This window comes from Bubalus bubalis, chromosome 18, assembly GCF_019923935.1.
Source record: "Bubalus bubalis isolate 160015118507 breed Murrah chromosome 18, NDDB_SH_1, whole genome shotgun sequence".
NCBI lineage: Eukaryota > Metazoa > Chordata > Mammalia > Artiodactyla > Bovidae > Bubalus > Bubalus bubalis.
In genome coordinates, this window is record NC_059174.1 from 4247760 (window position 1) to 4272983 (window position 25224).

The following is a 25224-nucleotide window of genomic DNA, read 5'->3' on the forward strand; positions in this document are numbered from 1 at the left end:
CCCTGTAAGTGGAAAATGGACTCTCTCTCCTTTCCAAGAAAGTCTGCATTCCCTGGATACCAAAAAATTACTGAAAATGATCTTAAAGACCATTCAATGTATGAACAACTGATTATACTCAAACACTACATGAAAAACAGCATAAAGATATGGCTATAGCATGGTTTCTGTTCCTTATAAAAAGATCAAATGCTATGTGTGGCGGTGTCTGAGTATGTTAAAACACATGCATTTTTTATGTTTGCTTGAGAAAAAGAATAGAATGATATAGACCAAAGTATTAACGTTGGCTACTGCTGATTAAAGGATTATGGGAGATTATTCTCTTCTTTATAGCATACTGCTTTTAAAATGTGTATTAATAAAAATATATAATAATTATCAAAATATTAATCATCTGTATTAAACATATTTATATAATATGCATGTGAGATATATATTTATATTAAAATTATTCTATCTTTTTAAAAAAAGAAGTAATCCTACTTTGTTAACTAGCATGGGCAGCCAAAGCCCAGGCCTCAGAGACATAAGGATTTCTTCATTTTCTCTATTTCTGCTGCCTCTGGTCCCAAGATGCCCCGTTTCGCCCAGTGGAAGGACACAGTCAGAAGCCTGCTGTCGCCAGGCACTCTGAGCACGAGGAAGTGAGAGACCGATCTTCACGCTTTGGTTTCATGTCATGGACGTATTTACGGACTTTCAGCCTTCTTCCCAAAGGGGCAAGTGTGACAAAGACTGACTTACCAACAAATATGTGATATTCTTCAGATCAGATCAGATCAGATCAGTCGCTCAGTCGTGTCCAACTCTTTGCAACCCCATGAATCGCAGCACGCCAGGCCTCCCTGTCCATCACCAACTCCCGGAGTTCACCCAGACTCATGTCCATCGAGTCAGTGATGCCATCCAGCCATCTCATCCTCTGTCGTCCCCTTCTCCTCTTGCCCCCAGTCCCTCCCAACATCAGAGTCTTTCCCAATGAGTCAACTCTTCGCATGAGGTGGCCAAAGTACTGGAGTTTCAGCTTTAGCATCATTCTTTCCAAAGAAATCCCAGGGCTGATCTCCTTGCAGTCCAAGGGACTCTCAAGAGTCTTCTCCAACACCACAGTTCAAAAGCATCAATTCTTCATGATATTCTTAGGTCTAAATAAAATGCCTCCCTTCTACTCACTGAGGGGATGGCTGTGACTCTTCCTTCCTTACGAGGGTTATTTCTCAGATTGAATCCACTTGCCTGCAGAGATTCTGCTGACATCACCCCTGGGGGGATAGACTACCCCTCCTCCATGTGTTAGTTCGCGGCCTTAAGCCCGTCTGGTGTGTGTTTTCACTGTCTATCGCCTACCTTCTCTAACTCCCCCTGGAAACTTGACAACAACAGAAAAGCCAGGACAGAAAGAAAGAAAACTCTCGGCAGACATATCAACCCATCAATCCTCATATTTATAATAAAGGGACACGTGTTTTATATTTTTCCCCCCTGGAAGTTTCAGATGCATCACTTTCAAGTCCTGGTTGTAGTTGACTTGAGATTTGCTTGAGTTGGTTCCTTTCTATTAATACATAGGAAAATCCCCAAAGAGTACAAATAATATTTAATTTTTTTCCTCTAAATAGTGACAGTCATAAAGATAGTTCTTTGGTTGCTTATTTCAACCAGACAATTGAAAGAGGTCTGGAGTGGGAGAACCTGTTTTAAGAGAAGATGTGGAAGACAGAATTGGGAAACCTACCTCCCCCACAGGAGACGGAACAATCTGTCTGCACTGTGCTCCAGGCGTAGCTGTGTCTTTTTGAGGCTGGCAGAGTTCCATTCGTGACCTTGGGAAGTGCATACTTCCAAGCTATTCCTGGGTTTTTGCCTTGCATGAGAATCTGGACAGTATAAGATACAAATCAGAGATCAAGATGCAGGTCAGACCCTGGAATTCCAGAAACCTCACTGAACATTTTAAAGCTATTTATACAACATTTTGGAATTAAGATTGCTGGGAGAAATATCAATAATGTCAGACATGCCGATGACACCACCCATAGGGCAGAAAGCGAAGAACTAAAGAGCCTCTTCATGAAAGTGAAATAGGAGAGTGAAAAAGTTGGCTTAAAACTCAACATTCAGAAAACCAAGATCATGACATCTTGTCCCATCACTTCATGGCAAATAGATGGGGAAACAATGGAAACAGTGAGAGACTATTTTCTTGGGCTCCAAAATCACTGCAGATGGTGACTGCAGCCATGAAATTAAAAGATGCTTGCTCCTTGGAAGAAAAGTTATGACCAACCTAGACAGCATATTAAAAAGCAGAGACATTACTTTGCCAACAAAGGTCTGTCTAGTCAAAGCCATGGTTTTTCCAGTAGTCATGTATGGATGTGAGAGTTGGACAATAAAGAAAGCTGAATGCCGAATAATTGATGGTTTTGAACTGTGGTGTTGGAGAAGACTCTTGAGAGTCTCTTGGACTGTAAGGAGATCCAACCAGTCCATCCTATGGGAAATCAGTCCTGAATAGTCATTGGAAGGACTGATGCTGAAGCTGAAACTCTGATGCTTTGACCACCTGATGCAAAGAACTGACGCACTGGAAAAGACCCTGATGCTGGGAATGATTGAAGGTGGGAGGAGAAGGGACGACAGAGGATGAGATGGTTGGATGGCATCACCGCCTTGATGGACATGAGTTTGAGTAAGCTCCGGGAGTTGGTGATGGACAGGGAGGCCTGGAGTGCTGCAGTCCATGGGGTCACAGAGTTGGACATGACTGAGAGACTAAACTGAATGACATTTTGATTCCAGAGCTGGTTCATGTCATTGTTCCCAAGTACATTTAATGTTGACTGGAAGTCTGCCCATGACACTTTAAATGTGTAGCTCTAGTCAGTCAGAGCTGTGATGTGGAAAGCTAGTAGGGGACCAGGACATTTGCTATAAGCCCATGACTCTCAACTCTGGGTAAAACCAATTAAGAAAGCAAGAAAATAGATCTTTACATTATGTTGAAGGGAGGCCAAACTATAAAGTGTTAACCTTCACATTAAACTTGAAAGCCTAGGGTGGTTCTCACACACACTGGTGCCCCACAGATAATGAAAGTGTTTTTCGTTCAGTCACGTCTGACTCTTTGCAACCCCATGGACTGTAAGCCCACCAGGCTCCTTTGTCCATGGGGTTTTCCAGGCAAGAATACTAGAGTGGGTAACCAACCCTTTCTCCAGGGTATCTTCCCGGCCCAGGGATCAAACCTGGGTTTCCTGCACTGCAGGTAGATTATCATCTGAGCCACCAGGGGTTGAAACTCAATCTACATATATAAGTTTTTAGGATTGATTCTGGCCCATAACTTATAACCCGTCTCCAGGATGCCAGCAGGTGTTAGGCACAAAAGAAGCACATATAAAACCTAAGAATAAACACCCACTTAGAATCACCTATCACCAACTCCAGAATCCAGGCAGATGTCCAATAGAACTTCCAAAGAGAATTTGCCCAAGAGTCTATGTCTGTTAACTGTACTGGGATGAGCAGATAAGACAAAAAGAAACATGATCAGAAGTAGGGGTTGGTACTGGAATGGATTTGACCTCAAAGGGGCAAGGACCCTGGATAAATCTGACCCTAACAGGTGTGGCCACTAAAAGAGCCATCATTTATAGGCACTTTGTGGATGTCAGATACTCTGTTGGGCTTTTGCGCTGCATTATTTTAAAAGAGTCCTCTAACAACTCTGCTGCTGCTAAGTCGCTTCAGTCGTGTCCAACTCTGTGTGACCCCATAGACGGCAGCCCACCAGGCTCCCCCATCCCTGGGATTCTCCAGGCAAGAACACTGGAGAGGGTTGCCATTTCCTTCTCCAGTGCATGACTCTTAGCGACCCCATAAGACTGCACCCTACCAGGCTCCTCTGTCCATGGGATTTTCCAGGCAAGAGTACTAGAATGGGGTGCCATTGCCTTCTCCAACTCTAGAATGTAGCTAATTTTTCACAGTGAAAAAAATAAAACCTGAGAAGAAAGAAGTTGTGCAAGATCACACAGGTGACTGGTAAATGAGTTTAAAATAGAACTTAGACACTCCAACAAACTGTGCCTAAAGACTGCAAGATATCATCTTGTTTTGTATTTACTTTTCATTGAAGTATAGTTGAGTTACAATGTTGTATTCATTTCAGATGTACAGCAAAGTGATTTAGCCATACACACACAATACACATACACATATAAATATCTATAACTCTCTCTCTCTTTTTTTCAGATTCTTTTCCATTATAGGTTATTATAAGATAATACAGTTTCTGGTGCCATAAGTAGGTCCTTGTTGTTTATTTTATATATAGTAGTGTGTATGTATTAATCCCAAACTCCCAACTTATCCCTCCCCCCTTTCCCCTTTGGTAACCATAAATTTGTTCTCTGTGTCTGGAGATCACTTTCTTTTTGGTGTGGGCAAACACATTATTGGCCTCCTTTGCTGATCCTCTCTTTTCCTAACTATGTCTCTTTTTTCCTTCAAATTCAAAGCATGGGTAAAAATAGCTGGTTCTCTCCCATCCCATGAGTCTTGCGGAAAATCTGTTACCACCAGAGCTGGGCATTCATGCCCCCAAAGCAAAGCAGATTTCCAGTTAAAAATAGGAACCCCTGGCTCTATCTCTGTCTGGTGGGATCCCACCTCAATTAAAGCTGGGTGGGTGGCAGCGGTTCAGGGACCTCCACTGTGCCAGACCACTCCCTGGGCTGCTACGAAATTGCTTCCACTTTACTATCAGCTTAAATGTCTCCAGAAGTATCATGGCTTACTCTGAAGATTCCATGGTGTAGTCATCCTTTGTCAGCCAACAAAACAAAATCTTGGTGCCTCCCAGAAAAAAACCAAGCTGTTAATAGATGGGTCTTTGTTTCCCTCACCCCCATCCAAAGCAGAAACCAAATAAAACACAACAGGTAGAACCATGAAAATTGACAAATGCCAAATTCCCATTAGTCACCAAGGAAAACCTTCTCAGAATCAAGGTCTTAAGAGGATGCCAGCAGGTGTTAGGCATAAAAGAAGCACACATAAAACCTTAGAATAAATACCCCACTTAGAATCACCTATTACTAACACCAGAATCCAGTACAGTGGAGTTGTGTCACACACGCATCTCACACAGACATTTCAAGTCCAGGTGCTCTGGGTCAAGAAATCCGCTCACTTATGTCCACTTTCTAGGACCACCCATTCCCTGCTGCGTTCAAACTGGTTCCTGGCTTCCACTCCCATAGGGAAAAGGATCCCCAATAGAAATGCAAAGAAAATGAAAAATAACAAATGTATCACTATTACAGTTTTACAGCCAATGGCCTATAGGACGTACACTTTATATTTTGTTGGTGGGATGTGTTAATGCATTCATTGAATGCACAAGTGAATATGACTCTCAACTTTAAAAAAAAATCAGGGACTTCCCTGGTGGTCCAGTGGTTAAGAATCTGCCTTGCAATACCAGGAGCACAGGTTCGATTCCTGGTTGGGGAACTAAAATCCCGCATGCCTTGGAGCAACTGGTCCTGGCGCTACAGCTACTAAAGCCCGCACATCACAACTAGAGTCCATGTGCCGCATGAAAGGTGCCGGGTGCCACAGCCAAGACCCGAGGCAGCCAAAAAAACCCGAATCCAGTGGCTCACGGCATCATTATAATGTCTGTGCATCTGGAAGGTCGGGCTTCCCAGGCGTAGTGGTAAAGAATCTGCCTGCCAAGCAGGAGACTCGGGTTCCATCTCTTATTTGGGAAGATCCTCCCCTAGAAAAGGAAATGGCAATCCACTCCATCCCACGGACAGAAGAGCCTGGCGGGCTACAGTCCATAGGGTTGCAAAGTCAGACATGACTGAGCGACTAAACAACAATAATCTGGAAGGTCACAGGAGAATTGTGTGTGTAATCACGTAGGCTAAAAGACAATATTTGTATAAACCAGCAGAAAGCTGACTGTAGAATTTATTTTAACATCAGCTCATAAAGGCTTCTTAAAGTAATTATTTAAACAAATAAATGCCAAGATTAAATACATAAAAGATGAGTATTTGCCAATCACATTATTTGCTTCTCAACGATAGTTAAAGCATTCTCCGCCCTTTTCTTTATCCTGTATGAGGATCAAAGTAACCAAGAACGAAATACACAGCAGTCGTCTTATCTTTTACCGTCTTATGCCTGTGCTAGCCAACCCTTTAGAAACAGACTGTCTGGCTGAAACAATCTCTGTGAGTCTGTCCTTCACCCCACTCTAAAAAAAGACTAGACTTTGTTTTTAAAAAGTCAATTCTACCCTCAGGAATGGCTACATAATTTGTGTGTGTGTATGGTGGGGGGTGTGTGCCCAGGGCAAAATGGAAATGAAAGGCCCCTTGTTTAAAAAAGTGATTAAGGATTTCAAGTTGTTGACAACAGAGCATTAAACCAATCACAGGGCACTTCTGAGCCCAAGGTCCCAGTGACTCTGCGGGGTCCACATCCATGAAGCCACCTCAGCCTGACCTTAAGGCCGAGGTTTTCTCACCTGCATCAGTTTAACACACTATTAAAAAGGTTCCAAGTTCTAAATGGCCCCGTGGTCTAATGCCGGCTTTGACCACTCTTCTCCGATAGAGAATGAATTTGGCAGGTCTGTCTACACCTGAGTGACCACGACCATTGCCTTGACCGCAGACAGCCTGTCCCACCCGAAGCTCTGCAGCAAGGGGACCTCAGGACGACGTGCAATAACCACACAGCCCAGATTCTAGGCGCCTCTGAAACAACACGTCATCTGGAATTGCTCATCCGCGTCACTGACATCTATTTTAAAATATTTTCAGCAGTCCTGTCAAGCGCCGTCAGTAACTTTCTTCAGCAGTAGTGGAGAACACGGAGAGCCCCCCAGGTCCTGCGGACGCCACTCCCCAGCACCGCCGCCCGCCCCCCACTGGCGGCCTCACAGCACACCATCCCAACGTGGCCCAGAGAACTGTGTGGCCCGGCTGTGAAGTGCACACATTCGGAAAGATCGCCAGCAATTCAGTCTACTTAACTGGACTCAGGCCACAGAATTTTCCAGCCAACTGGCATTGAGTCTCTTAATTTATAGCTGGCAAGCAACCTCCTTAAATGCTTCCAGGTCCACAGTAGAACTGTTTAATGTCTACCTTGAACACACAAACCACCTGACTTCAGACACAACACTCCAGCAGCTCTGACCACGGGGTGCGGAGTGATAAAATTTACAGCTTAAGCTGAAAAACCACAGATGGGGCTGGACTCGACCAGTTCCCCTCCAAAGGAGGGCATGCAGGTTCTGCTTGGGGTGCACACGGGTTAAACTAAAGGACACACTGAGTAATCACGGGTAAATAGCTTGCTTTCACTCCCACTTTTATTTTTTAACATGCAAACTATAAAATGCCGTCAACCAGCTTCATCTTTGTTTCATAATTGAAGGCCTATGTTTTTCTTTTAAAGAAGTTGTCCTAATCCCATGAAATTAAAAGATGCTTGCTCCTTGGAAGAAAAGTTGTGACAAACCTAGACAGCATATTAAAAAGCAGAGACATCACTTTGCTGACAAAGGTCCATCTAGTCAAAGCTATGGTTTTTCCAGTAGTCATGTATGGATGTGAGAGTTGGACCATAAAGAAGGCTGAGTGCCAAAGAATTGATGCTTTCAAACCATGGTGCTGGAGAAGACTCTTGAGAGTCCCTTGGACTGCAAGGAGATCCAACCAGTCAATTCTAAAGGAGATCAGTGCTGAATATTCATTGGAAGGACTGATGCTGAAGCTGAAGCTCCATTACTTTGGCCACCTGATGGAAAGAGCCGACTCACTGGAAAAGACCCCGACGCTGGGAAAGATCAAGGGCAGGAGGAGAAGGGGACAACAGAGGATGAGATGGTTGGATGGCATCACCAACTTGATGGACATGAGTTTGAGAAAACTCCAGGAGATAGTGAAACTCCTGGTGTGCTACAGTCCATGGGGTCGCAAAGAATTGGACATGACTTAGTGACTGAACAACAAACCCTCCCGTGGAAACTAAAGAGTTATAATTAGGTTCTAAAGACCAGCTTTTTATTTAGTGCAGGCTTGGAAGCTTCTTTCTCATCTTCAATAATGTAATAATGCACCTGATAGCTTTAAAAAATAATAATAGCCATACTATGGTGTTTATGCCAGGCAAAGCATTGTACAGCATTATCTCTTTTACAGTTAATAATGACACCATGAGGAAGGCACAGTGCTATTTATACCCTAGTCTTGTAGATGAACACAGCTGGTAAGTAGAAACTGGAAAAGGCAATGGCACCCCACTCCAGTACTCTTGCCTGGAAAATCCCATGGATGGAGGAGCCTGGTGGGCTGCAGTCCATGGGGTCACTAGAGGTTGGACGCGACTGAAGCGACTTAGCAGCGTAGCAGCAAGTAGCAACATGAGGAACTCAAGTTTCTGATACTGCATGATTCGCAAACTTGACCTCTTAACTCTCAAGACACTGCACCTCCAGCGCTGAAATGTCATGTCTAGGATTCTAATTTAAAATTCTCAAGACTGGAGGAACACTGAAAAGATATTGTCACTGGGATCCAATAACATGCTCTAACATATACATTGTGCTATCAGGTTCCAACCTGAAAATGTCCCTTCTTGCACATGCTGCTGCTGCTAAGTTGCTTCAGTCGTGTCCAACTCTGTGTGACCCCATGACGGCAGCCCATCAGGCTCCCCCGTCCCTGGGATTCTCCAGGCAAGAACACTGGAGTGGGTTGCCATTTCCTTCTCCAACGCATGAAAGTGAAAAGTGAGAGTGAAGTCGCTCTGTCGTGTCTGACTCTTAGCGACCCCATGGACTGCAGCCTACCAGGCTCCTCTTGATTTAAGGATTTGTGATTTTTAATATCCTCAATCCATTTCCCCCTTCATTTACAGAAATGTTTGTTTTAAATACCATTTTAACGGCTGAAATTCAACCCACTTTACAGATGGACCCCTTCTGATAAAGGATGGATTTTACAGTACGTTACATGTTGACTAAGTCAGAGGAGGAATCGTTTTTGTGGTGTGAGTTCATGATTCTGTATGATCCTGTGATTTTCTGGGAAGCCTCCTGATGTGAAAAATCAGCCAGTTGTCCCCAGCTTCTTGTTTGCTTCAAAGCCCGAAGAACATGAGCAGGTATCATCTCTGGGATTAGGTGTGAGTGAGTCGGATTTGACAGGACGCAGCACCACAAAGACCCCGACTGGGGCCTTGGAAGTCCATCTACGAGGCGGCTTAAAAGGTGTGGGCTGACACATTGAACGGAGACTACAACTCTAATTCAACTCATCCACATTCCTAGGAGTTTAGGGGAGAGAAAGAGCGCGCTCCAACCTGTCACAGAAGTATTTGCCGCGAATTAACTGGAGGCCCACACTTCAAACAGCGAATGGCAACCTGGGGAGAAGTGATGCAGCATCTCGGGAGCATGTCTGACTCTTCCTCCAGAGCCTGGGGTTCCCCGTCATCTGGTCTCAATTAGTCCTCCACCGCTTCTCGGCCTCTTTCGTGAGCCATGTCTTCACTCCGTCCCCGCTCCTTGGCTAATCTCTCCCCCCGACACTGATTCTATCCCGAGGCACATCTTTGCTCATCTCGGCCCCTGCCCCGTGGGGGAAGGGGTGCAGACAGCAGGGTCATGAGGAAGGAGCTTTATGAAAAGGGACGTCCCTGACCATGACACTCCCACACCGTCAACTCGGTGATCAATGTGTCCGTCCACCTGGTCTCCCCCTCAACCCACCCATCATCGCCTCTGGCCAAAGAGTGGAGGAAGTTGCTTATGATAGTAATTTTCTTGAGATGTCTTTTTCTGCCTTAAATCTGGCCTGTGGCTAACCTATTTCTCACTTGCTGTCGTTACAAACGCTGCTGTAGGGGTCAGCGGCACTCTCCCTTGGTACATGATTAATTGGGAATGGGCTTTCAAAGAGTTAAACACTCCCTTCTGGCCTCTTAACAGAGAGGGGAATAAAAAACCTTTAACGTGAAGGAGAGCTGTTATTTTTAAGACTTTTTTTTCCTCAAAAAAAAAGGAATGCTGTAAAAACACAGATGATCATATTTCAGTCTTAGACTAGCAACCTGTGTTATCATGTCAGCCTAAATCACTGTTTATCAGACAGGGATGAAGTTACTTTATAATGAAACACTCATGATGAATTTCCTCACCTACCCTCCAACTTCACGACAGTTTGATGGAGAATGTGACTCATTCGTTGTTGTGTGTGCTTGTGTGTGACTGCGTGTGAGAGAGAAGCAGAGACAGAGAAACAGAATAAAGGAGAGGAAGAGGAGAAGGGAGAGGCAGCTGGGAGGGGAGAGAGGGGGCAGAGGAGACGCAGGGGCAGGGTTTGGGGAGAGAGCTAGCATGCAACAGCTAACGAAACAGCTGATCTTCAGTCACTTCTACAGAGCGTTATTATCTCTAAGTAGACACCTTCATTAATCATGAAAACAAAGAGAATTTCTGTTTTAATTCTCATTGCCAAGGCCCTTTAAAATTATGTACTAAATGGGCCTTTTGCATTGTACTTAAACAAAGGACAAAATTACTGACTTTATGTTACCTATATCTCAATCTCGAAGTGGAAAAACATTAAGTTTTCAGCCATACTCCAAATGCCCAGCACACACACATATATATATATATATATATATAAAATATATACATATACACACATATATATATAATATATACATACATACATATACACAGATATATATATATATATACACACACACACACACACACACACACACACATGCTGCTGCTGCTGCTGCTAAGTCGCTTCAGTCGTGTCTGACTCTGTGTGACCCCAGAGACGGCAGCCCACCAGGCTCCCCCGTCCCTGGGATTCTCCAGGCAAGAACACTGGAGTGGGTTGCCATTGCCTTCTTCAATGCATGAAAGTGAAAACTGAAAGTGAAGTTGCTCAGTTGTCTCCGACTCTTAGTGACCCCATGGACTGCAGCCTACCAGGCTCCTCCATCCATGGGATTTTCTGGGCAAGAGTACTGGAGTGGGGTGCCATTGCCTTCTCCAATATATATATATAATATATACATACATACATATACACACACATACATACAAACATATAAAAATATATATAATTTGTGTACATATGTATATATGGGCTTCCCTAGTGGCTCAGATGGCAAAGAGTCTGCCTGCAATGCAGGAGATCTGGGTTCAATCCCTGAGTCAAGAAGATCCCCTGGAGAAGGGAATGGCAATCCACTCCACTATTCTTGCCTAGAGAATCCCATGGACAGAAGACCCTGGTGGGCTACAGTCTGAGGGGTTGCAAAGAGTCAGACATGGCTGAGCAACTAACATTTTCACTTTTCACTATATATGTATACTATATATTCACTATATATTCACTATATATGTATACACACACACACACACACTTCAGATTAAATGATTATTTTTCAACAAAGGGAGGAGTAAATTTCAACTCTGAACTTCGGTTTTCACATTTCTACCATGTCAGAAATGGTAAGGACCTAATAGAAGCAGAAGATATTAACAAGAGGTGGCAAGAATACACAGAAGAACTATACAAAAAAGATCTTCATGACCCAGATAATCACAATGGTGTGATCACTCATCTAGAGCCAGACATCCTGGAATGTGAAGTCAAGTGGGCCTTAGGAAGCATCACTACGAACAAAGCTAGTGGAGGTGATGGAATTCCAGTTGAGCTAGCTCAAATCCTAAAAGATGATGCTGTGAAAGTGCTGCACTCAATATGCCAGCAAATTTGGAAACTCAGCTGTGGCCACAGGACTGGAAAAGGTCAGTTTTCCTTCTAATCCCAAAGAAAGGCAATGCCAAAGAATGCTCAAACTACCGCACAATTGCACTCATCTCACATGCTAGCAAAGTAATGCTCAAAATTCTCCAAGCCAGGCTTCAACAGTATGTGAACGGAGAACTCCAGATGTTTAACCTGGATTTAGAAAAGGCAGAGGAGCCTTTGCCAACATCTGTTGGATCATCAAAAAAGCAAGAGACTGTGTGGATCACAACAAATTGTGGAAAATTCTTAAAGAGATGGGAATAGCAGACCATCTGACATGCCTGCTCAGATTACTCCTTTCTCAGATTACTCCTGAGAAATCTGTATACAGGTCAGGAAGCAACAGTTAGAACTGGACATGAACAACAGACTGGTTTCAAATTGAGAAAGGAGTACATCAAGGCTGTATATTGTCACCCTGTTTATTTAACTTATATGTACAGTACATGATGAGAAATGCTGGGCTGGATGAAGCACAAGCTGGAATCAAGATTGCCGGGAGAAATATCAATAACCTCAGATATGCAAATGACACCACCCTTATGGCAGAAGGCAAAATAGCCTCTTCATGAAAGTGAAATAGGAGAGTGAAAAAGTTGGCTTAAAACTCAACATTCAGAAAACGAAGATCATGGCATCTGGTCCTATCACTTCATGGTAAATAGATGGGGAAACAGTGACAGAGTTTATTTTTGGGGGCTCCAAAATCACTGTAGATGGTGACTGCAGCCATGAAATTAAAAGATGCTTGCTCCTTGGAAGAAAAGTTATGACCAACCTAGACAGCATATTAGAAAGCAGAAACATTACTTTGCCAACAAAAGTCCGTCTAGTCAAAGCCATGGTTTTCCCAGTAGTCATGTGGATGTGAAAGTTGGACCATAAAGAAAGCTGAGTGCTGAAGAATTGATGCTTTTGAACTGTGGTGTTGGAGAAGACTCTTGAGAGTCCCTTGGACTGAAAGGAGATCCAACCAGTCCATGCTAAAGGAAATCAGTCCTGAATATTCATTGGAAGGACTCATGCTGAAACTGAAACTCCAATACTTTGGCCACCTGATGTGAAGAACTGACTCACTGGAAAAAACCCTGATGCTGGAAAAGATTGAAGGTGGGAGAAGAAGGGGACGACAGAGGATGAGATGGTTGGATGGTGTCACCGACTCAATAGACATGAGTTTGAGTAAACTCTGGGAGTTTATGAAGGACAGGGAGGCCTGGTGTGCTGCAGTCCATGGGGTCGCAAAGAGTGGGACATGACTGAGCGACTGAACTGAACTGAACCACTTCAAAATTTCATTCCTTATACAAGACACACACACACACAGAATTTAGCTATGTGGGGTGCACAAGCAACAAAGATCCAGTTTTCCTTGTGTTCTCAAACCCAGTCAAAAAAATATGGTAGGTCCATATATAATATACTGAAAACTACTGAAATATAAGCTGACTTTTCTATCTTTGAGATGACTAATGAGTGCACTGGTTCCATAAGAAATTCCTTAGACTCTCTGCCAGACTCATGCTGTGGGGGATAAGCCGACATACAGAAAGACGTGGAAATTATCTCGTTTATAATAGCTGTGTCTGTAGTGATCTCAGAAAGTGTGCAGTTGCCAAATCAATATTGATTTCTTTCTGATCTGGGGTGTGCATGTGTATGAGCTGTTTCCCCCTGGCTGAGGCAGAAATAGGATACAGGATCATGAAAATGAACTCCGTTTCTCCAAGTCATTTACATGTAATACATGTATATTTGCACTTTGAAATAAAAATTTGATTGATGGACTTAAATAATGCCTAAAATATTTAAGAACTCAATCATATAAATCCTTAAGTTCCCTTAGGAATTTCCTCTTGGCCACTGAGGAAATCAAGAAGGCCAGCACAGTCTAAACTGACATCCACCTGTTGCAAATGGTGGACCCTGTGGGATCCGGGTTCCAAGGAGAATGAAGATCTTTCCAAGAGACCATCTGAAAACGGGGCAGGCACTTGATTCAATGATAAAAGTGAAAGTCTGTTTTCCATTTAAACTGAGCTTCCCTATGAAAGCATTCCATAAAGTTCTGACATATAAAGATAACCAGAAGCAGAGGACACTTCTATTTGATGTCAGGCCATGCACTTATTTCTTGGGGTTCACTCTTTCCCAGGACTATATTACTCCTGCTGTGTACCAGGTAACACCCAGAAATAAGTAAAAAGATGTGGTTAATCCCCTACCCTGAACGGGCAAGTTGCTGTTCCCCCAGATCAAGGTGAGTCAACTGTGAGCTAACTGGTCAGCAAGTTCTTATGCGTAAATTATTCACTTTGGGAAAGGCAAGCCTTTTAGAAAGCAGATTGATACCTCAAATGCAACTGAGGGGATCACATTTCAATACTTTGAATGCCTTTCACTGTACTTAACTTTTAACAGTACAGTTCTAAGACTAGTCCTAAAAGATAAGGAAATCCAGTGGTTTTAAAATGTGTACTGCAGAAGCATTTCAGAGAACTTCAGATTATGATGGTGGTTTGGGACAGGAATAGGGAAGAGAGGCTGGCCCTGTCACTCTTGACTTGGGTCAGAGAAAGTCACTTGTCACTTGATTTATTTGTTGTCTCCATGGATGGTTTTTCAACTTGGAAAGAAGATTCTACTCTTTAAATGAATGAATGAATTTTCTCATCAGATGTCATTCATTCACTTTTTTTTTTTTTTTTTGAGTGCCTATGATGTTCTAGATACTATGCTGACTATGGAAGCTACAACGATCTCTCAGCAATAGAGGGTTTCAGGTGCTTAGAAGTGCTTCAGGATAATGCTACAGGACACAGCAAAGGATATTAGTTTAGCCTGGGGAAGTTATTTCCCGAATTATCATAAACTATCATCAGACAGTTTAAGTGCCTCATGCAGAGTGACACAGTAGTTTTAGAGGGACCTGTATCACCAACAGTTTAAAGAGGTGCTTCCTGTTCAAACTCATGTTGCTTCAAAAAGAATGGGATCCACATACCAAAACTCACTCTACATTCCTTAAAGACCTGCAACTATAATGATTTGGCGACATGTTCCGTTCAGTTCAGTTGCTCGGTCGTGTCCAACTCTTTGCGACCCCATGGACTGCAGCACGCCAGGCCTCCCTGTCCATGACCAACTCCCAGAGTTTACTCAAAGTCATGTCCATTGAGTCGGTGATGTCATCCAACCATCTCATCCTCTGCTGTCCCCTTCTCCTCCTGCCTTCAATCTTTCCCAGCATCAGGGTCTTTTCCAATGAGTCAGCTCTTTGCATCATGTGGCCAAAGTATTGGAGTTTCAGCTTCAGCATCAGTCCTTCCAATGAATATTCAGGACTGATTTCCTTTAGGATGGACTGGTTGGATCTCCTTGCAGTCCAAGGGACTCCTAAGAGTCTTTGTCAACACCACAGTTCAAAAGCATCAATTCTTCAGCGCTCAGCTTTCTTTATGGTCCAACTCTCACATCCACACATGACTACTGGAAAAACCACAGCTTTGACTAGACATGATTTATGTCTTAACCATTTATGTATCTCCAATGTCTATATAGGGCTGGGCAGTGAACGGGCACTCAACAGAAAGTTTAGTGTTTTTTTTTGTTTGTTTGTTTTTAAGTCAGACATTGAGAGGAAATAAACAGAGGAATATTGCTTTGAAGGTAGCTACCTAAATCAATACATGTCAAGGTAGTTGAAGACAGGAGTTAGCTAAGATATTGGGAGGATCTAACATAAATGAATGAGCTATAAAGAGGAACCTTATCCTCACACTGTCATCTTGTTTTTTGGCAAACACACCCTTCTGCTGAATTTTACACTATAGTAAGAGCTTAGTGAACATGCAGTCATTTTAAGAGGCCAAGAGAGAAAGTGCTTTCTTTCACAGACATGTACTTTCTGTGGGTAGAACAGCATTTTCCATTTTGTTAGGTTCCCACACTTCGATTTCAGCATCCCATGGGATTGTAAAACACATTCAACATTTCATATTGGAGTGAACATATTTTTGGCTCCAGAAGTATTCATTTTTATTCAATTCGTAGTTGCATGGAAAGGCATATGAACTTTAACTTCCTTTCTTTAAAGGAGATGGCCGTGGATGGATGACTTGGATACTGATATATAGTCTAGTTTTAGAAAATGTAATTTATCGCTTATTGTGATTTTTCAGTTTTTAGAATCACTATGTTCTATCAATTTTGGAAAGGCATGAGCATGTGATAAAAACTGACCTGAAATTTGACCATATTCTTCTGAGAGCAATAATGTACAATTTAAATATTAAAGTCATTAACCCAAATTCTTTTAAAAGATAAAATAGATATAATACTAGGTTACTGAGTTGGATTTTTAAAAATAGTTGCTAGTTTTGAATGAAACCATGCCCCCTTTAAAAAATACAAGCAAAGCATGACCAATTAATCATACAAGTTTCTCTGTGGATTATTTTCAGACAAGCCACATTCCAAGGACATCAACTGGATCTTTCATTGAATCTATAAGCAGAATGTGTACATAAAGCTGTTGTAAAAACAACAGCTAAGCAAATATGACCTTACTGCATTGTGGTGAAACTACAATTTTGTATTAATAGAGATCTGTAGTTTTAATCACATTTATATAGTAATGAAATTTTAGAAAACCATACATACCCAGTTGAGTCTGGGAAAAGCTTTATGTTTTTATAATTGTATTAGATCTACCCAATTTTTCCCCTTACATTTTGATTTCTGCCCACACCCAAGGATCTGTCTGTATTTGCGAGGACAATCTAGCTGTTTTTGTTGGTTTGTTTTTTAGCCATGCCCTGAGGCTTCTAGGATCTCAGTTCCCCAACCAGGGATTGAACATGGGCTCTCAGCAGTGAGAACATGGAATTCTAACCCCTGGATGACCTGGAATTCTATGTATTTGCAAGGAGATAGATGATTACCTGACTGATTTTGTAGAACTCTATCACCAATGAAGACCATTCTTTTCATTTCTCAAAAATAGCCAGTAATCATTAGGAAAATGTTTAGACCCGGTGAACAGTCCAAAGATTTAGTTTTCATCAGAATTAAATAACATAGATAAATGAGATAAGAAGGGATGATTAAATTAAGCAAAGCACAAATAAAAATTCTCAGCTTGAGGCTGGCATAGTGTTCAGTGACAATGTGTCCATTATCTGTTTAATTTGATCAAGACAGACAATGACAGGGGACATTCAGGTTCTAAAGATGAAAGTCAGAAGGAGCTCTGTGATTCTGCTTTGCACTTTCCATCACTTCTTGTCTCATTCTTTGTTGTGGTTTTCCTGAAGGTAACTTATGTTTAACAGCAAACCTTAAATTACAGACAGAACTGTGAAAACCTACCGGAAGGGCTTTGTAATTATGAAGAAAATTGGACAGAGAAACAACAACAAAAAATGGTTGCTTGTCATTAAGCAGGAAAACACGTGTTTCTCATGAGGAATCATCTGGACTCGGTTCCGGTCGCCGGTGGCAGAAGCTGTGAGAGGTACCCACCTTCTGATTCAGTAACTTTCTAGCCACAGAACTTGGTTTGTATACATTTGTTTAGAGATGGATCAAAGGCCTCATGGTAAAACTTAGGAAGCCATGTTGCTCCAAAACTGATTCCTTGCAAGCTAAATATATCTTTAAAGAAAATATACCTTTTCTAAAGAAAAGACATTTGCTGCTCAGATGCTTGATAGAAAAGAAAACAAACATATCCATCTAAAAAATTAGGACTGAAAAACAAGTCTCAAATTCTTTAACCAGAAAGTTCAATTCCTATGCCTTCCATGTAATTACAGGCTGATTTCAGGGGCTGGATTCATTGTTGAGCTCCAAACTACCCTAAGATAAAACCAGTTTGATTTGGGGTTCCTAATTTCATCTTCTGAAATAAAAGACCTGAAAGCTCTAAGTCAAAAACACCAAAAAACTCTATCAAAAAATGGAGAGATCTAAAGCGACGTTTCTCCATAGAAAACATACAGATCGTCAAAAGCACAAGAAAAAATGCTCAACATTTAATCATCAGAGAAATGCAAACCAAAAGTACAATGAGGTATCACATTATGCCAGTCAGAAAGGCCATCACCAAAAAAATCTACAAAAAATAAATGCTGGAGAGTGTGTGGAGAAATGAGACTGCCCCTACACTGTTGGTGGGCATGTAAATTGGTACAACCACTATGGAGAACAGCACGGAGTTCACTTTAAACACTAAAAACAGAGCTACCATCTGACGCAGCAGTCCCACCTCTGGGCATTTATCTGGAGAAAACCATTACTTCAAAAAAACACACGCACCCCAGCCTTCTCTGCAGCACTATTTACAATAGCCAAGGAACGAAACAATCTCAATGTCCACTGACAGAGGAATGGTACATATAAACAATGGAACACTAGTCATAAAAAAAGAATGAAATAAAGCCACTCGCAGCAACAGCAACATGGGTTGACCAAGAGATGATCATGTAAGTGAGGTAGGTCAGGCTGAGAAAGGCAAATATCGTATGATATCACTTACATGTGGAACCTTTAAAAAACGATGTGAGTGAACTTATTTACATAACAGGAACAGATTTACAGATTTACAGAATGAACCTACAGTCATCAGGGGGGAATGTGGTGGGGAAGGTTGGTCTGTATGTTTGGGATTAACATGTACATACTGCTATATTTAAAATATTCATAGATAACCAATAAGGACCTACTGTGTAGCACAGGAGCTTCCCTGATAGCTCAGCTGGTAAAGAATCTGCCTGCACTGCAGGAGATCCCAGTTTGATTCCTGGGTCGGGAGGATCCCCTGGAGAAGGGATAGGCTACCCACTTCAGTATTCTTGGGCTTCCCTTGTGGCTCAGCTGGTCAAGAAAATTATAGCACAGGGAACTCTACTCAATACTCTGTAATAACCTAAATGGGAACAGAATCCAAGAAAAACAATAATAGATACATGTATATGTATAACTGAATCACTTTGCTGTACACCTCAAATTAACACATTGATAATCAACTATACTCCAATATAAAGTAAAGAAATTAAAAATGCATCACATAGCAAAAGCAATAAAAATAAGATAAAATAGGTCCTTCGGGGGCTGGGGGGGAGTTACATGTAGTCATACTTTTAAATTCTTTTTTAATTCATCTTTCTTAGTAAATGTTTGATTAGTACCTTAAATAATAATAATAATAGTAGTAATAGTTGAATTAGACATGTTTCTTTGATTTGAAAAGAGCAGAGCAATATGACTAGCCTGAGAGCAGATATCATACTCATAGATGGAAAAGATTTGGACTCCAGTTCAACTCTGTTTTTTTCCTAGCTTCGTGAGCTAGGCAAATCTTTTAACATTTCTTCATCACACTTCATTGCTTATTTTTCTGGCAAGTCAGTGAGGCACGGTTTCTGTCCCAGTTTTGCAAGTGAGAGACTGAAGCTGAATGTGACTAACGGGAGTGCTTGGTTACCTAAGTCCTCGGTACGCGGTGGCCACAGGGACTTCTAACACCTTAGACATACCACACGCCTCTGAAAGCACATGATTGGCCCCGTTTTATAAACTGGAGGAAGCAAACCCCAAGATGTGACGAGGACCAAAGACAAAGTCTCCGTGACAATTCTGTTACAGAGTCATTCGCAGCTATGGTGGCTGTTTTCACTCTCCTCACCATTATCCATTTATTTATTTTTTTCTCTTCTCGCCTCTAAAGAAAACGGCAGCCAAAAAAGTGAGTTGGCTTGCTCTAAAACTGTCTTGCTGCAGCTAAGTCGCTTCAGTTGTGTCCAACTGTGTGTGACCCCATAGATGGCAGCCCACCAGGCTCCTCTGTCCACAGGGTTCTCCAGGCAAGAACACTGGAGTGGGTTGCCATTTCCTTCTCCAAAACTGTCTAGCCATTAAGCAAGTGTTCTTTCCACTATGTTGCTCTGCCTCCAAGGCTGGCAGATCTATGTAATGAATAACTATGAACAGACTATCCAAACAGCAGACGCAGACAAACTGGAATCATGTTAAAAATGATCCCTGGGATATTCCTCAGCAAATTGAACAGCCAGGTGGACTGGTGGAAGGCTGGCATCTAAATGTGAAAGTCGGCACATTCTCCTGGGGACCCACTGGATCACTCTTCCCCCAAATCAAGGGGCTGTTTTTGCCCTTCAACCTTTAGCCTGTTAGGACACCGCTGTGAACTAGTGGCTCTTTAAGCTAGCTTAAATGGGGGTCGTCACTAGACACGCAGCAAGAGGCAGTGAGAGCCGAATAAAGAGAAGGGGCTTACTTCAAAGACCAGCGTCTCATTGATGGGGCCCGGGGCAGACAGGTATTCGGGGTGGTTGAAGGCACGCTGGTACTCAAACACGGTCCCCGCAAAGGCAAACTCCCCCGGCCAGTCGACGCTCCAGCCCCCTGTGAGGTAATACTGGTGACTGAGGCTTCGGACCGCGAGGTAGCTGGAGGACATCTGCAGCTCCTGGACCTCGATGCTGCGGGCGCCCGCCGGGACGGTGACCACCGGATAATACTCTAAGTGGAGAGAGCAGAACATTTTTGTCACCCATGTCACACATGGGAGACCCCGTCAGAGAGACGCAGTGGCCCTCCTTACAGAGTGGGGCTCATTTCTACTCTTACACAGTGAAAACACTCAGTTATTCCATTTTTCAAGTGGTAGGAACAGCCGAGAGAGAAAATGATGTACTTTCCCCAAGTACATGCATGTGGACAGAAAACATGCTTCTCTTTTCCTGAACGACAAAGGCCATGAAACTCAAAGATGCTTTTTATTTTTAATCAATCTGGAAAAAAACTTGGAGCCACCTAGTCTCAACTGTGGTGTGCAGAAGACAGGGCTCAAAGCTCAATTCTACTCAAGACAGTGAGATAACTGCTTCAAGTATGCGTCTTACATTTTAAGTGTGGACCATCTAAGTTCCATAATACAGGGACTTCCCTGGTGGTCCAGCGGCTAAGACTCTGCACTCCCAATGCAGGGGGCCCAAGTTTGATCCCTGGTCAGGGAACTAGATCTCATATGCCACAACTAAGACTGGTACAACCAAATAAATAAATACATATATTTTTAAAAAGTTCCATAATACGTACTTTGTTTAACAAATACAGGTGGCATAGCATATTGAAATTGCTCAGCAGAAAGGCGTTTGTTGAACACACCTCTGGATGTTTGTGTTGCTAAAACTACTCATCCTCCTCTGCTCTTGCATAAGTAACAGTAAGTGAACCAACAACTTCCATATGTTCAAGATGGATTTAGAAAAGGCAGAGGAACCAGAGATCAAATTGCCAACATCTACTGGATCATAGAAAAAGCAAGAGAATTCCAGAAAAACATCTGCTTCATTGACTATGCTAAAGCCTCTGACTGTGTGGATCACAACAAACTGTGGAAAATTCTTAGAGAGATGGGAATAGCAGACCACCTGACCTGCCTCCTGAGAAATCTATATGCAGGTCAAGAAGCAACAGTTAGAACTGGACATGGAACAATGGACTGGTTCAAAATTGGGAAAGGAGTACATCAAGGCTGTATATTTCACCCTGCTTATTTAATTTATATGCAGAGTACATAATGTGAAATGCTGGGCTGGATGAAGCACAAGCTGGAATCAAGACTGCTGGGAGAAATATCAATAACCTCAGGTATGCAGATGACACCACCCTTATGGTAGAAAGTGAAGAGGTACTAAAGAGCTTCTTAATGAAGGTGAAAGAGGAGAGTGAAAAAGCTGGCTTAAAACTCAATATTCAAAAAACAAAGATCATGGCATCCGGTCCCATCACTTCATGGCAAATACATGGGAAAAAATGGGAACAGTGACAGACTTTATTTTCTTGGGTTCCAAAATCACTGCAGATGGTGACTGAAGACATGAAATTAAAAGACACTTGCTCCTTGGAAGAAATGTTATGACCAACCTAGACAGCATATTAAAAAGCAGAGACATTGCCAGCAAAGGTCCATCTAGTCAAAGCAATGGTTTTTCCAGTAGTCATGTATGGATGTGAGAGTTGGACTATAAAGAAAGCTGGGAGCTAAAGAATTGATTCTTTTAAACTGTGGTGTTGAAGAAGACTCTTGAGAGTCCCTTGGACTGCAAGGAGATCCAACCAGTCCATCCTAAAGGAAATCAGTCCTGAATATTCATTGGAAGAACTGATGCTGAAGCTGAAGCTCCAATACTTTGGCCACCTGATGTGAAGAACTGACTCATTAGAAAAGACCCTGATGCTGGGAAAGATCAAAGGCCGGAGGAGAAGGGGACGACAGAAGATGAGATGGTTGGATGGCATCATTTACTCAATGGATATGAGTTTGAGCAATTTCCAGGAGATGGTGAAGGGCAGGGAAGATTTCAAGAGTCGGACATGACTGAGTGACTGAACAATAACAAAGTATCAAAAGCCATCATCTTCCACGCCTCATATGAGCTAGTGAAAAGCTGGATCATATTTAGCAAGTCTCAAATTCATTCGGCAGCAAAGGACATGTCCCACCACTCATAGCACCGAATCTGCAGCATTTCTTACCATTTGCTTTGTGCTGGTTGAGGTACAGGCCTTTATAAAACTTGCAAGTTGAGTTATCACCTTTGCAAACACCACAGGCATCTGAAACTGCTTTAGAGCCAAGTTCATGATCACATCCCACTGGCTGTGACCAAAAAAAAAAAAAAAAAAAAAAAAAAAAAGAGTGAGAAAACCAAACATTTAAGAAGCCACTGGCTTAGAATAACCAAAAGGTATACATGGTTTTCTGTATTTACTGAATATTAGGAAGGTGGTGCAGCTTTAGGATTAAAAGCAGAGTCTCAAGTTTGACTAGGGATTCAAATCCTTCCTCTGCCATTACTGGACATATGATTAGGGAAGTCACAAAACTTCTCTAAGGCTTACAGCCTTCATCTGTAAAACCGGAATGAAAAGCCACTACTGCTGTTAATGGGAGGGGAATTTATTCAGGCCAGTTCTACCAGTGAAACATAAAAATGCTGGGACCCCCCCCCAACCCCGACACCAACCCAAGGTCACTCACACTCCCTTAAAAGATCACGGAGCTCACAATCAAATTGAAAAGAGAAAGTAGATACCAGAAGAAAAAGAAAAACTAACCCAAAATAAACAGAAATGCTATTTCCAATCACATTTACGAGGTTCTAAGCATGTACTGCATGTACTTGGTGAACACGCAAGGAAAGTCTCCCGCTACTGTTATCTCCATTCTTATTTAATTTTTACAACTTTCATGTAAAGTAGTATACACCAGCACCTCCGTATGTGGAAAGGGAGTGAAAGAGAAACTCAAAACACAGGACAGGGGTCATGAAAGAAAGGGGTCAAGAAAGTGAGCAGGGACTTGGAGATAAAAACTCACGTCCAACTTGAAAATGTTACCCTTTTCCCTTCACCAGCTGCTCTTATCCAGACATAAGAATCTCCCGCAACACTTCTCCTGCTATGCATTTAATAGGAGGCAGCACAAGCATGACCACATGTTCCAAAGCAGAAATGTTCTCTTACTTCACAGATCCCATCGATGCAAACGTCGTTCTTGTTTGGGGAACAAGGAGTCCCGTCTTTCACCTTGCTGGACATGGCGAAAAAGAATTCAAAGTTCTCAGCCTTGCAGTACAGTTTACATCGGTCTTCCTCTAGAAGCAAAGAGATCAAACGAGGTCACGGTCAAGAGGAAATCCTAGGACAATGACGGGATTACTGAAAAGATGAGTTAAATTTATTTAGAAAGCTACTATGATCAAGGTGGAAAATGTTACAGTTTTCCATGTGTGTGGGTGTGTGCGCGCATGGATGCCTGAGAGCAGATGGGTGTGGCTTTTAAAAACATGAACTCCTTTTAGTAATCCATATAATACTTTAACATTAATACATGAGAACTTTATTTTCCTAGTCCTAAGAGCCACAATACAAGTGATTGGTGGCTTGTGTCCCTACCCTCCTTGGATAGTAAATATTTAAGACTTCACAGACCCTGAGGTCAGCTATTAATAGCATGTAAATGAAAAAGCATTGCTGTGTCACAATAAAACAACATTTAAAAAGACGGGTCAGGGACTTCCCTGGTGGTCCAGTGGTTGAGACTTTGCCTTCCAGCGCAGGGGCTATGGGTTCCTTCCCTGGTCAGGGAGCTAAGATCACATGTGCCTTGGAGCCAAAACAATCAAGTCATAAAGCAGAAGCAGTATTGTAACAAACTCAGTAAAGACTTTAAAAGTGGTCTACTTGAAAAAAAAAATGCTTTAAAAAAGGGTCACATTTGGCCCATAGGTCATAATTTTCTGATTGCGATTTAGGACAGGCACAATGATTTTAGATATTTATTCAGTCTCTTAAGAGGGAACATTTTAGGCACTTTGGAAAAAAGGCATATGGCCAATAACGTTTACAAAACATATAGAAAAGAGTCAAATCGTGAAAAGGCAGAGGAAGTAAACAAACTAAGCATTAAGACTAAAGCAATGTTAGGTCTCTGAGAAGTTTTTGGTATCACACGCAAAAATAAAGTATTATCTTTATAGAGCTCTTGTTATCAGAAAGGCATTATCGTGCCAATTTCTCCCATAGAAAGAGTCCTTTCCAGCCAGGAATTCCACATGACACTGCTCACATGAGACTTGATGTGGGCGACGTTGTATGAAATCCTTGACAACAGTCTCACAACAAACGTGTGAGCAGTTCGCAACTGGACACATTTCCCAAACGACTCCATAAAAGACAGAGTCAAAAACAGGAGCGAAGGGAAGTTACTATGGCCCAAATGTGCAGCCATATGGATGGATTCCATTTTTTTCCCTCACCTAGGAATTTTTTCTAATAACATTTTTATTTCATGAGTCCTACTCAGTACATGTGAGATTAGGGAGTTAGAAAACATATATACCCTCTCTTTTCTCCATCATTCCCAAGAATTAACAAGTTCTAGAAAGTTCAGTGTTTCCACACAGGTTCCTGAGAAAGTTCAGTAACTAGTCTATTAGAAACACAGAAATTGGGGTGGGGGATAAATTAAGATAAATTAATTTAATAAATTAAATTTGGGATTAACAGATATGCACTGCTATATATAAAATAAACAGCAAGGTCCTACTGTATAGCATAGACAGCTATACTCAATATCTTGCAATAACCTATAAGGGGAAACAATCTGAAAAAGAATATATACATATATATAACTGAATCATTTTCCTATACACTTAAAACTAACAGACATTGCAAATCAACTATACTTCAATTTAAAAAAAGGAATACAGAAGAAAAAGCTAATCAGTGTAAGACAAAGACTGTCCAGATTTATGAA

The 25224-nt window shown here is 42.0% G+C and overlaps 1 protein-coding gene and 1 non-coding gene across 5 annotated transcripts in view; one reads left to right on the top strand and one right to left on the bottom strand.

Annotated features, from left to right (window-relative positions):
* The window catches only part of ADAMTS18 (ADAM metallopeptidase with thrombospondin type 1 motif 18), a 314775-nt gene that overhangs the window by 21011 nt on the left and 268540 nt on the right, over positions 1-25224 (bottom strand). For all 4 annotated transcript variants that reach the window (XM_044931116.2, XM_044931115.2, XM_044931118.2 and 1 more), the window contains 4 exons: positions 23430-23560; positions 22440-22563; positions 20173-20417; positions 1739-1880 (listed from right to left, as the gene is read on the bottom strand). In XM_044931116.2, coding sequence (XP_044787051.2) covers positions 1739-1880; positions 20173-20417; positions 22440-22563; positions 23430-23560 — 642 coding nt within the window. The remainder of the gene's footprint in view (positions 1-1738; positions 1881-20172; positions 20418-22439; positions 22564-23429; positions 23561-25224) is intronic.
* On the top strand, positions 20842-20914 carry TRNAG-CCC. Its single transcript has one exon. It is a non-coding gene; the product is annotated as a tRNA-Gly (tRNA).